The 13408-nt window shown below is 50.3% G+C and overlaps 5 protein-coding genes across 5 annotated transcripts in view; all 5 read left to right on the forward strand.

Moving 5' to 3' along the window:
• Window positions 1-13: 13 nt before the first annotated feature.
• On the forward strand, window positions 14-1199 carry TERG_04766 (calcium/proton exchanger; the record flags this gene model as incomplete). Its single annotated transcript, XM_047748321.1, has 2 exons — window positions 14-1023; window positions 1097-1199. 2 exons carry the CDS (start codon window positions 14-16, stop codon window positions 1197-1199), a joined length of 1113 nt encoding a protein of 370 aa, XP_047604300.1.
• A 1445-nt stretch (window positions 1200-2644) lies between these two features.
• TERG_04767 (uncharacterized protein) lies at window positions 2645-3471 on the forward strand (the record flags this gene model as incomplete). The annotated part of the gene is made up of 2 exons (XM_003234126.2): window positions 2645-2971; window positions 3034-3471. 2 exons carry the CDS (start codon window positions 2645-2647, stop codon window positions 3469-3471), a joined length of 765 nt encoding a protein of 254 aa, XP_003234174.2.
• Window positions 3472-5142: 1671 nt separating this feature from the next.
• On the forward strand, window positions 5143-7148 carry TERG_04769 (uncharacterized protein; the record flags this gene model as incomplete). The annotated part of the gene is made up of 6 exons (XM_003234128.1): window positions 5143-5283; window positions 5346-5562; window positions 5645-5919; window positions 5986-6599; window positions 6661-6959; window positions 7033-7148. The coding sequence occupies 6 exons, from the start codon at window positions 5143-5145 to the stop codon at window positions 7146-7148; spliced, it is 1662 nt and encodes a 553-aa protein (XP_003234176.1).
• Window positions 7149-8938: 1790 nt separating this feature from the next.
• TERG_04770 (uncharacterized protein) lies at window positions 8939-11526 on the forward strand (the record flags this gene model as incomplete). The annotated part of the gene is made up of 3 exons (XM_003234129.2): window positions 8939-9021; window positions 9087-10647; window positions 10705-11526. 3 exons carry the CDS (start codon window positions 8939-8941, stop codon window positions 11524-11526), a joined length of 2466 nt encoding a protein of 821 aa, XP_003234177.2.
• A 1386-nt stretch (window positions 11527-12912) lies between these two features.
• The window catches only part of TERG_04771 (uncharacterized protein), a gene marked incomplete at both ends in the record, with an annotated part of 1466 nt that continues 970 nt past the window's right edge, over window positions 12913-13408 (forward strand). Inside the window, 2 exons of the mRNA XM_047748322.1 lie at window positions 12913-13148; window positions 13218-13382. Of these exons, the coding sequence (XP_047604301.1) occupies window positions 12913-13148; window positions 13218-13382 (401 nt within the window). The remainder of the gene's footprint in view (window positions 13149-13217; window positions 13383-13408) is intronic.

Below are 13408 nucleotides of genomic sequence, written 5' to 3' on the forward strand. Positions count from 1 at the left end.
TTTCATTGCGATCATGCCCCTGGCCTCTCTCCTCAGCTTTGCGACGGAGGAGCTGGCCTCCACCCTGGGAGAGACGCTCGGTGGGCTGCTCAATGCCACCTTTGGAAACGCCGTCGAGCTCATCGTATGTCCTGATTTTCCTTATCGTTCCTCCGCCCCCTTTTATATGAACTGTGTGCTAACGGGCGAGTTGCAGGTCAGCATCGTTGCTCTGTCCAAGAATGAAATTTGCATTGTCCAGTCCAGCATGTTGGGCAGCGTGCTCTCCAACATCCTCCTGGTCCTGGGATGCTGCTTTTTCTTCGGTGGAATTAACTACCACGAACAGTCCTTCAACAGCACCGCGGCATCCACCATGTCCTCCATGATGACCGTTGCATCGGCCTCCCTGATCATCCCATCTACTCTCTATGCATCTCTCTCTTCCTCCAAGGCCGACTCCAGGGAGAACATCCTCTTCCTCTCCCACGGCACCGCCATTATCCTTCTCATCGTGTACATCATGTACCTCTTCTTCCAGCTTCGATCTCACCCTGACCTGTTCGAGAGCCCTAATGTCGAGGCCAATGATAGTAGCGTGGAAGAGGAAGAAGAGGAGCGCATCCTCAACCCTTACGCTGCTTCCATCCTGCTTCTCATCATCACTGTCCTTGTCTCAGGATGCGCAGAGTATCTCGTCGGAAGTATCGAGCCCATCGTCCAGTCTACCGGTATGAGCAGGACTTTTATCGGTCTTATTCTTATCCCCATCGTCGGTAACGCTGCCGAGCACGTTACTGCCGTTGTAGTCGCCTGCAAGAACAAGATGGACCTGGCCATTGGTGTCGCCATCGGAAGCAGTCTGCAGATCGCCCTCTTTGTGACTCCTTTCTTGGTCATCCTCGGCTGGATCATGGACAAGGATATGACCCTCCACTTCCAGACCTTTGAGACTGTCGCTTTCTTCATCTCGGGGCTCGTCGTTACCATCCTCATTCAGGATGGCAAGTCCAACTACCTCGAGGGTGGCCTCTGTCTTGGAATGTAAGTTCTCATCTCATATCTGTACATACCCTGTACTCAACAGCAATGTATACTAACCTCTTGTTACCTCCAGGTACGTTATCATCGCTATCGGATTCTACGTCTACCCTGACGACGCAGGTGACATCGGCGCCGTTGCTTCTCAACTAGCCAACCGTTTCGCCGTCATCTCTTGATCTGCTTCCTTCTCCTTTGTATATCCTGTACCGCCGAGCAGCAGAGTACTTTTCTTCACTAGTCCCTTTCTTTCTCCATCTATAAGCAAGACCCAACCCTTTGTATTATGCATTGATAGTAGTAATCGATTTCCTTCGCCTCCCACTTCGCCCTTCCCATTCTACGCATTCTCGAGATGCGTGCGGGCTGAATGGGCTCACTCTTATACATCCTCTATCTTACTGTTGCTCAAGGGACGCGCGTTTCCGGCACTTCTGACAGGGTGTGGCGCCTGCAACTTTCCCCTATCAGCCGTTCCTCTGTGTCCAGGAAAGCAGCATAGTTTGATTCACCCATGCCAGAGATCCAATTATATCTGCTTCTTAGCCGAATTTCCCTCTCCTTTGCGTCCAACCCGATAATTTAGTCTACATTTTGAGATCCATCGACGTCCACTCAGAGTACCGTGATTAGGTAATCAAGAAGTCACGTGTAAATATGACTGGCTGGATATCGACAGGAGAGTCTCTGGTTTATACGTAGGAGAACACGGCCGCACTCATCAATGCAGTGAGATAAGAGTATCGACAGTCAGATTTTGCTGGCTGTCTCAAAGACTAGCGTTTTTCGATTCTTTTAGGCTGTCAGTCGCTCTTCTATGCAGTACGCTCCCAATTTTCATCACGTGACTCTCAAATCGCCCGAATTCGAAGCTTTTTTCAATAATCTCAAATTGACGGCGAACAATTCCTGGTTGAATCAGCAGCAGCCGCATCCATTGAAATCGAGCGGTTGCAATACATTTACATACGGAGAATCTGGATATACGCTCGATTGTTGGATGAATCTCGCCCTGGTCGTCCTAAAGCCACTTGCAGGTTCAAAAGTTGTCGCTATCAAAACGATATAAAAGCCGAGTCCAGAATTTTTTTTTTTTTTGCCAACAAACAGACACCTTATCCAATATGCCTCCTAGAATCCCCGTCCTTCCCGCTCGATCGGCTCTATCTCTCGTTCGCGCTGCTCCAGTTCACGATGCCATACACCAGACCACTCGAAAGTTCGGGAATATAAGTTTACGTTCGTCGAAATGTAATACTCCATTACCTCGCAGGTCGTTGAAAGGAGCTTGTTCCTACCGCATGAGCTCTACACCGTCTGGTAGTAATGGGAAACAAAACGATAGAGGAGTTGGTGAGCAGCCATTGGGGCCGAACCAGGACCAATTGCCGCATGTAAGTGAAGAAGCAGCCGCGACTGCTCAGGTCATGGGCAAGAAGTGTGGTGAAGTTGGTGGACCAGAGCTGGAACAAGGGACACCGGTAGCAGATGTATATTATACCAACTCAATCCTGCGTGTTATCCTATGCTTTATCAATGGATGATGCTGTTTGCTGTGCGAGTGGCTGGCTAACTGTGTGATTTTGGTTAGATTCTCAAACGAGACAAAGATGCTCTCAAGAACATGCCCAAGGTCTTACGTGATGAGGCTGCAGCGAGTCAGACTGGAAGTGGTTCTAAGCGATCATTTTCTACCTCCGCAAGATTACACCAGGGCGAAGTGAAGGGTAATTCGCCGGACCCCTCTGCTGCCACCGTTGCAAACATGCTTGCGGCTTCAAATCGGGGAGAATCTGTTGATGTTGAGAGAGGAATCCCAGAGGGCTTCAAGTATGAGCCACCAACTCTGCCTCTGCCACCAAATGAACGATTTGACCGCCGGTATGAGCCATTAGTGGAACAGTTCACCAAGCTAATAATGAAGCATGGAAAGCTATCTCTTGCTCAGAAGGTAAGATGGCCCTTCACTCTCGGTGTTTCTTCCAGCCAAAATACCTAACGACATTCCAATAGCACATGGCCAAAATCCTAGAGTATCTCCGTACTGCTCCAGCACCACTCATCGACCCGTCAAAGCCTTTCCTCCCGGGTCCTCCATCCCCGCAACTCCCTCTAAACCCAATTCTATACCTTACTCTCGCCGTCGACTCTATTGCTCCTCTTTTCCGAATTCGTCAAATCAGGGGTATTGCTGGTGGTGGTGCTGCACTTCCCATTCCAAGCCCACTTGCTCAGCGCCAACGTCGCCGAGAAGCCATCACCTGGATCCTTGAGGCTGCCGAGAAGAGACGTGACAATCAGCTTTCACACCGGATAGCGAATGAAATCATTGCCATTGCAGAGGGAAAGAGCAGTGTCTGGCTTAAGCGGGCTGCTATCCACAAACAGGCAACTGTTTCCCGTGCGAATATCCGCCGTGCCTCCCAGCAACGGAGGGGTAGGAAGCAATAAGCCATCGTAATTATGTGCTTTATTTAACCCAAATGGGATGACATGAACACGAGCGGAGAGGTGCTGAGACAGAGTGTACTTCCTCTCTTCCTGTCTGTCCTCGGGGTTAATTGGTTTCAATTGTTTGTACCATGTTCTAGCCGCTGCTGAACCTTCCTCCTTCCGCTGTTCCCTGTATAACTAGCTGTTTCCCTTTTTTTTTATCTCCCATTTGTGGAACCATTATTTATATGTATTAAGTCCGATGAAATGTAAACAAAAACCGGTTAATAAGGCGACCAATTAACTAGTCAGGTGATATGATTGTTGCCCCAAAGTGGAAATGGTCGTTTTGTGGTCCATCGACTTTATCGCGACGTCAACCTCAACTTTCACTTCCACTTTTTCAGCATCCTCAACTCCTCAGAATCCTCTTGCGCAACCTTCGAAGGGGCTTATCTATTTTACTTTTCGGCAGATATGAGCCAAGCTGATATCTCGCCTAACTGGCCACCACCAGCAGATCAAAGCTAACATGCATTGCCGCATCTATGCTGGGTCCAGCGGGCTTACAGATGATGGTAAGCAACGGGAGAGCAACATCACATTTCCGGCGGCGTTGAGCTTCTTTTTTAGCATGGCCTCGCGGCGTCCTGCATCAACAAGTTAGAAAGGCCGACTCTCCGCATGAAAAAGGGCGATGGCTCTCGGCAAAACTTGTTTCTCCAGCATGACCTCTCCCGGACCCTAGCCCTTATGCACAAGTGGCACACTTTGAGACCAACATCCTCGGCAATTTTTCTAGACCTTCCATATTGAGGGCAGAAAGGCAACCTGCAGATAATACGGGAGAACGTTTGTCAGGCCCAAGGGGGTTCCCGTTCGTTCCATGGTGAAAGACTTGTTACCCCGTTCAACTCAGACAGATGACTGTCGTTTGTGCTTGTGTTTCAGCTAGTTATTGAGTTAACTAGCAGTTGAGTCCTGATGAACGAGGCCTCGTATCTGCGATATTGCTTGCGATTTCCCAACCAAGGCTGCCATGCATGGAGGAATGTCTCGCGTGCATGCAAAATGAGCAAGCTAAATCCCCATGCTAATTCCGATAGGCGACAAGTGAGCGTTATCAGTTGGTTCAGCCCGCTTGGTGGAGCTACTTTGGATGGATCTATGCCGAATTCCAATTCCTTTTACTTAACAACTTTTACGTTACACTGGCGCGACTGGCGTCGCGTTAGGGAGAATGATGTACGCTCGTTTGCTCACCGAACCGCCTACGAGAGAGGGCAAGTCTTGGGATCTGCAGGCGACCTTCCGAGTCACATCATGCAGCCTAAAAATACCATGGCGAAAAAAGTGTCCCGTCCAGGGCAGAACGAATTGGGTTGAGGAAGCCTGATCAGGAAGAGCTAGCTTCTCCAGACCGTATGTTCCCCCTCATTCCAATAATCTGGGGAGACAGTTGTTCAACGAGATTGCACAGGGGTACCCAGGAGGAATCTTGCAACCCCATATATTCGAGCGGGGCCTTCGTATGCCCTCGCAAGGGTACGGACATCACAACTCCGCTGGTAGCCTGGCTGGTGGCATTTTGTCAAATTATACGGCCAGATGCCGGGTTGTTGATGACGGAGTCCTTCTGCTATTAGAAGGACCTAGGAACCCACGGATTCCCCCTTCGATTGCTCCTCTATGGTGCAGATTGCGTCGTGGGATAAATCCGTTCATTCATCCTCTCACACCATGTTCAAGCTTACGGCCTGCCTGCTACTGCTTGTAGCTGCAGTACAAGCTAAACTCCCGGTTACTCCGATCAGCCAGCTCCGCGCTGAGGTAAGTTGATACTAGAGCCCATCCAGCTCCAAAAAGGTCTATACCGTTGACTCTGTCTTCAGTCCCATCGTAACAAGGCTCTTGTTGCCCGTAGTCAGGATGTGAATGCTGCGTTCCCTGCGCATACTATCCAAATCCCCATCGACCATTTCCCAAAGAGTAGCCGATATGAACCTCACACCACGGAGAAGTTCAACCTGCGATACTGGTTTGATGCTAGCCATTACAAGGAGGGTGGCCCTGTGATCATTCTTCATGGCGGAGAGACTAGTGGTGAAGGTAGGTGATGGCGACTGTGCCCATTTTGAGAAATCACAACGCCTCGAGTCCGGAAGCAGCACTTACGAAGTGATTGTTTTAGGTCGCATTCCATTCCTTCAGAAGGGTATCCTGGCCCAGCTTGCACAGGCAACAAATGGTATCGGAGTAATCATGGAGCACCGATACTACGGTGGCTCCCTTCCAACTCCCGATTTCTCGAACAAGAGCTTGCGCTTCTTGACAACCGAACAAGCACTTGCTGATACGGCTTACTTCTCCAAGAATATCAAGTTCCCGGGTCTTGAGAAATATAACTTGACTGCTCCTGGTACTGCGCATATCGTGTACGGTGGCTCATATGCTGGTGGACAAGTTGTAAGTAGGAGTATCTAACTCGGGCGGTTTCGGCTTTTCCTTCCATACTAACCCATCTGTTGACAGGCCTTCCTCCGAACCCAGTACCCTGATATCTTCTGGGGAGCCATTTCTTCCTCTGGTGTGACCAAGGCCATATACGATTACTGGCAGTACTTTGAGCCCATCCGTCAGGAGGCTCCTCAGGACTGTGTCCATGTCACCCAAAACTTCGTTGATATCGTTGACAACATTATTATCCATGGAAAGAACGCCAACACCACCAAAGAGTTGAAGAACTTGTTTGGTCTTGGCCGCCTCCGTGATGCTGACTTTGCCAATGCCCTCTCCTCTGGTATTACTGGATGGCAGTCCACCAACTGGGACCCTGCTATCAGCGGCAAGAGCTTTTACCAGTACTGCAGTGAAATCACCAGTGACCGTTACCTCTATCCGGTTACTGCCCAACAGAAGGCTTCTGCTAAGCGTATCATCGAGGCCGGCGGACACGGACGTGAGGCTCCCGAGATCCTACCCCAGCTGCTCAACTTTGTCGGTTGGCTCAACAAGAGCACCTTGGAGTCCTGCTCCGGCCAGGGCCAAACTGCTGAGGAGTGCCTGAACTCCTACGATGAGGCCTTTTACAAGCAGGATAATGCCGACCAGAGCTGGAGAGCATGGCCCTGGCAATATTGCAACGAGTAAGTCTGTTTTGGCACTATTATAAGCTGCGAACTCCCGTCTTAACTGTGAATGCAACAGATGGGGATACCTGCAGACCGGCAGCGGTACTCCCAAGAACATCCGTCCTGTCATTTCCCGACTGATCGACCTGCCATACACTTCCAACATCTGCAAGCAGGCCTTTGGCATCACCAAGCCATCCAACGTTGACCTTGTCAACAAATATGGCGCTTTCGATATCGAGTATGACCGTCTTGCCTTTATCGATGGAGGTTCAGACCCATGGAAGGAGGCCGGTGTCCACGCGACTGCTGCCAGAAAGCGAGGAACCTCCACCAACAAGCCGTTTATCCTCATCCCTGACTCTGTCCACCACTGTAAGTCAAGTCACTCTTCCGAATGTAAGAAGACCTTATATACATGATGCTCACCATGTCCGTTACGCTTTAGGGGACGAGAACGGACTCTATCCCAACGAGACCACCGCCGAGCTTCCACCACAGCGGATCAAGGAAGTCCAGGCTGAGGAAGCCCGCTTCGTCAAGGAATGGATGAAGGGTAAGTGAGCCCGTATTCTCAACCATGTCAGCCTGACCTTGACTGCTAACGTATCATTCTCTTTCTTTTTCACCCCGCAGAATGGAAGCGTAAACGTTTCCACCACGTCGCCTAGAAGAGGGGCAGGAGCGAGACATGACCTTCTTAAGTACATAAATACATTGATCATCAGACATTTCCCGACATACGGAAGAATCTATATTCTATGAATGATGAATTACCTACTCACGTTCTGCCTTTCCTTGTTCCCCCGTAAGATCTGATCGTGAACCCTGGCTCGAAGTAAACAGCACAAAATGCGGTATCACATCTCATGAGCAGCCAGCTGACCCGCGAATCGCCATTTCCTCCTGCGCCAGCGCCAGGTTGTCAGTCGTTGTAGCCCGTATCTGCTGCTCCCCCGTCGGCTATCCATGTCCCTCTCGTGACCTGGCTGCACAAGCAAAAGCAAATGGACCGTCCCGGCCAGCAGCTCTCGCCAGCGGCGGGAGATCCAATTGTGTGCACAGGGCTTACCACGAGGCTGGGTTTCGTAAGCTTTCTCGTCTTTGCTTTTTCGTCTTTTACTTTCATCCCAGATATCGAGACCCTTAGAGCTGCTGTGCTAAGGTCTGGAGAAGTTTTGTGGAGTCATGATGATGCTGTTGTTGCTGCTGCTGCTGCTGAGTGTTGAGTGTCCTTTTCGCCGCCAGCTGTCCGGAAAGCCGAAAGCTGCGTCTCGATATTTAGACGGTCCTCCGTAATATGATCTGTAACCAACTGTAGAGGACCAAAGGGCGAGGCTGCTGCTGTGTGGCCTGTGACTGGCTCCAGAATCTAGCAGCAAGGCGGCTATAACTGAGATCGACCTGGCCTGCATCTTCAACCCTCCCCGGCCGCAACTCCTGACGCCTTGCGCGACTGCAGCGGCAGACACCTCACGAACTTGGCGAGACGAACCCGTGAGATCAGTTATTACTTTATTTCCTTCTTTTTGCTCCATCAGAGACACCAATTCGCACAGGGAGAATCCCCGTCCTGACTGATCGCAAAAGCTAGCCTCACCTTGCCTGCTTCCGTCCGGCCAACCACTGACAGCGCGCAAAAAAAGTCAACTTCCGCTACCACTGACTGCATCCCAGTACCCACGGCAAGAGACACCTCGTCGAATGACACCCAGTGTCCAGCAAGTTACCCCGTCGAGCCGCTCACCACTGGTCAGGCTGACTCCGTTGGGTTGGACTCGATTCGCCTGAATCCGCCATCTTACCCGCCCTGACGCCTAACCACCGGGTCCAGGGCTATTTATATATACACACGTCGAAGAAGACGTCCCGGAACCGCAGCGCGCAGGTGACTACTGGAGATAAATGCTCAGCATCTGCCCACCCTGGCTCGACAAGACGCCAGCCGGAGTTTTGAGCTCGACGAATTCACTCGTCCGTCCGCCTCAGCATCACCCACATCTTCCGCACCGGTTACTCGACTCAGATCTGAATCAGGCTCCGAGGTAGATCGAACACATCCCGCCAGGAGGAAGAGTCCCACCGGACTTGCATGGCTCTTTGGATTGGGGGAAAGGAGGGGTCACCGAAATAATTATCGCCAGGCAGCTGGTAAGCGAGAGGGTGGTCAACGGCACAATAAATTTAAAAGTGGTCGACAAGAGAGAAGTGACGGCACCAGGGCCAAACGGAGGGGGAGTACCGGAGAAGAGAATCCGTATAAAAGCACCTATTTTGGAGAAGGAGGGCTACGGCAACGAATATACGAACTAGGCCGTGGATCACAGGCTCGGCTCGCAACTGAAGAAGAGAATATGAAGTTCTCACACAGCATCCAGTTCAACTCCGTTCCGGATTGGAGTGACAGCTATATTGCGTATAGCAATTTGAAGAAACTGTGAGGGGTCCTTATTGACCAGGAGAGTCGGCAAATTTTCCTTCCTAGGCTAACTGTTCTTGCAGGATATACACTCTTGAAAAACAGGTGAATCAACCCGAGCACGAAAATGGACAACTCGAGTCTGCCCCTCTCCTCGACAGGAGTATTGATACAGATGCCATATTCCGCCGTGCCCTAGATGGAGAGTTGGAGAAGATATGCTCTTTCTACCGCACAAAGGAAACAGATTTGTATCAGGAGGTGGAGGATATCACACAGGAGCTGGAATCGTTCGCCCGGGATAGCATAGGAATCGACATGGAACCCGTTGCTCATTCACTCGTCAAGTCACGAACATTGAGCTTTGGTGGCAGAAATCGCCGGCGTAGTGAGGCATCTCGCCATGCTACCCTTACCCAACATCGCTCAAGTACCATCAGTGAACCCTCTGGGCCTGAGGGGGATGCTGATAGTGATGACTCGGAAGATAACATGGACATGGCTGAGTTCCCACAGAGGAGGATAAGGAGACATTCTGCCTCGTCAAGAGATTGGACAAGGGAACCACGGCCCCAGGAGGACTTGTTGAACAGCGAGCTTATGGATTCACGGTTTATGGGGGTAGCGCATGATCCTGAGCACACTGCGATCTATGACGTTGGCGTATCATTGAAGAAACGAATAATCGGCATATATGTTTCCCTATGTGAGCTCAAGTCATTTATCCAGCTTAACCGTACTGGATTCTCAAAGGCTTTGAAGAAATATGACAAAACACTTGACAGGAATTTGAGAAGGCAGTACATGGATTCCACTGTCCTAGTGGCCATGCCGTTCACAGATCCGACAATCGCCAAGCTTGATAACACCATCGCCAGAGTCGAGAGGCTATACGCTGGGTTTGTTACGGATGGTGATTTGGGTCTGTCTAGACGGGAGCTTCGTCTCCATCTACGCGAGCATGTCGTCTGGGAACGAAATACCGTATGGCGGGAGATGATCGGTATAGAAAGGAAGACTCAGGCTGCAAACATGGGAATACGCAGAACACTGCTCGGAGGAGAGCAGGATATGGAAAGGGCTCAACGGCAGGGTGATGAGCAAGAAGCAAGCATAAAGGAGTTCATAACCCCCGTGGGACGGTGCCCTGTCCCAGCGTGGCTTCTATCGTCTACCTTTGCGACACTAGTTGCTATCCTTATTACATTCGGCGTTATGCTTGTGGTGCCAATCATGAAGAAGCCCGAACAGCAAAACTGCCTGGCAATGCTGGTGTTTGTCAGTTTGCTATGGGCTACCGAGGTGATACCGCTTTTCGTGACATCGATCCTTGTCCCCTTCCTTACTGTCACACTGGGGATCATGCGTTCAGAAGAAGACCACACTAGACTTGGCGCGAAAGAGGCTACAGGTGCTGTCTTTGCAGCAATGTGGACGCCGGTCATCATGCTTCTCCTAGGAGGCTTTACAATTGCCGCCGCTCTATCGAAACATGATATTGCACGCAGAATGGCTACATTTGTGCTAAGCAAAGCGGGTACCAAGCCAAAAACTGTGCTCCTGACGAACATGTTTGTTGGCATGTTTTTGAGTATGTGGATTAGCAACGTTGCTGCTCCAGTGCTTTGCTTTTCTATCATTCAAGTAAGTTTACAAATTTTTGTCTGTGGGAATAACACCGCTAACAAGTATCCCATCTAGCCGATGCTTCGAAACCTACCGACCGATTCCCGGTTCTCAAAAGCTGTAATCCTAGGCATCGCCCTGGCTTCTAACATTGGAGGTGCTGCATCTCCAATTGCATCGCCACAGAACATCATTGCATTGCAGAACATGGATCCTGCCATCAGCTGGGGCACTTGGTTCTTCATTGCCCTACCAATCTGCATTCTCTCAATTCTGGGCATCTGGGTCCTTCTCCTTATCACTTTCAACCCCAGCCGAGGAACAACCATAGTCCCTATCCGTTCCGTCAAGGACAAGTTCACCGGTATCCAATGGTTCATCACCATCGTCACTGTCGGCACCATCTGCTTATGGTGCGTCAGCCATCAGCTTGAAAGCACCTTTGGAGACATGGGCGTCATCGCCATCCTCCCTCTAGTTCTGTTTTTTGGCACAGGAATTCTCACAAAAGAAGACTTTAACAACTTCCTCTGGACTATTATCATTCTGGCATCAGGTGGTCTCTGTCTCGGGAAGGCGGTCACGTCTTCCGGACTGCTACATACCATCGCCCGCTCTATAACAAGCAGCGTGGCTGGGTTGAGCCTGTACGGCGTCCTCTTTGTCTTTGCGGCGTTGATTCTAGTGGTGGCAACTTTCATCTCCCATACTGTGGCGGCGTTGATTCTCCTACCCCTTGTCAAAGAAGTGGGTATTGGAATGAACGAGCCACATCCTAACCTCCTAGTGATGGGAAGTGCATTGATGTGTTCTGTGGCTATGGGCCTCCCCACAAGCGGCTTCCCCAATATGAGTAAGTTTTCGTTCCATGTCCGTGTTGGAGAAATCCCTATCTAACGTTTTGCTTTCGCAGCTGCTATCATGATGGAAGTTCCAGAGACTGGCCAGCGATATCTTCGTGTCCGTCATTTCATCACACGAGGCGTACCAGCGAGTATCCTCTCATTCGGCCTCGTTGTAACCCTTGGATACGGACTGATGATCGTTGCGGGGCTGTAGGTCATCGCTGCCATTTTCTTGACTCTGATACGGCGCATTCTATGGAGCATTGACCCTTACCAATATACAGGGGCTTCCCGTCTGTACTTCTAAGTATAAAAGATTTACATTGATATTGTTACATAGCAAGCGGACCCAGTAGAACATATACAATACAACTGGATAAAGACATAAAAGCATGAACCATACCCCTGGCCGGTTGGCGACTTTGTCCTTCTATTGGCCTATGCTAGCCAGGGCTTTCGGCAAGTCATTCTCACGTGAGCTAGATTTTTTATGGCAGGTTCACATGACTCAGCCTCCCAAATACAGCGGTTGGTTGCCTGGTTTAATGCATTATGTCATCCGCCCGGAATTTATGTCTGAAATATAAAAGTGGACCGCGGTGTTAGAAACTCCACACAACATGAATCGAGTATTTGTCGATGGATGAACTCGCTTTGGCACAATCTAAGTAAGTTACATCCGAGAGGGGAAAGATTATTGAGATCTGGGTTGGCCCTGCAATAATCAAATTATATATCTAGCTGAAGGCAGGGATACTTAGGTACTAGGTAATCCAGAGGCTCTCCCCGTTCAGTAGCTACGATAGTTAAGTGTACATTACGGAGTCGTGATGATTATATACGCCTTGATGTAGATATAGCCTGCAGTATAAGGGATAAGGGAAACAATGCCGACAACGAGAGGAGTATTATCAGGGCAAGTCTACAGAGAGTAATCCGTAACGAGGAGACGGGAGCCGTTACCTACGTCTCGATGTCGTCTAAACAAACGTGATGACATAATCACTATAACTCAATGCCAAGCGCATGATCCTCCTTACTACGCAAGGTCACCGGTCAAGTCCGCCCCTGATTACATCATCGCTTGTAGCTACTTAGATTGCGGGAAGGCGAAGAAGAAAAGAAGCAAACACGAAGAAGCAAACACATGGAGCTGCCACTGGCTGCGATGGGCTAAGCTGGTGACCAGGGTGGAGGAGACCTGGGTAGGGGCCCGTGGCGTCGATACCTGGCGTTGCGCATATCGAAGCGAGGAGCTCGGCTTTTCAGTCTGCTCTAATGGATCGCCCTGCTGAGAGAGGGCGCTCTGCTGTATCACAGTCGATCGGCATATAAGTAGCAGCTGAGCTCCCGCCTGGCTGAGGCCAATCCTCAACTACATACGGAGTATATCCCGACCTCTCATCGCCAGACCTCCTCATCACTACTACACCCAACCATGTTGGCCTCCTCGACCACGGCTGCTGCGATGCTTGCGGCATCCCAGCTCTTTTCCGGAGTTCGTGCTGATGGCCCTACCTGCCCTCCTGGCGGCGAGGTGAGCTGTCATAACTCCGGCCCCGTCCAAGATACCTGTTGCTTCAACACTCCTGGCGGCCTTATTCTTCAAACTCAGTTCTGGGATGCAGACCCAGCTACTGGCCCCGAGGATTCATGGACCATCCACGGTCTCTGGTGAGTTCATTTCTGCACCAGTATGATGGAGCGAAACCGAGGCTCTAATGTTGTTGATCAATATTCTAGGCCCGATAACTGTGATGGTACCTACGAGCAATTCTGTGACATGAGCCGTCAATATAGCAATATTACCCAGATTCTCCAGGCTCAGGGCAAAGATGACACCCTTAATTACATGATGAAGTACTTCAAGGACTACAAGGGTGATGATGAATCTTTCTGGGAACACGAGTGGAACAAGCATGGTACATGCATGA

Source organism: Trichophyton rubrum, assembly GCF_000151425.1.
Source record: "Trichophyton rubrum CBS 118892 genomic scaffold supercont2.5, whole genome shotgun sequence".
NCBI lineage: Eukaryota > Fungi > Ascomycota > Eurotiomycetes > Onygenales > Arthrodermataceae > Trichophyton > Trichophyton rubrum.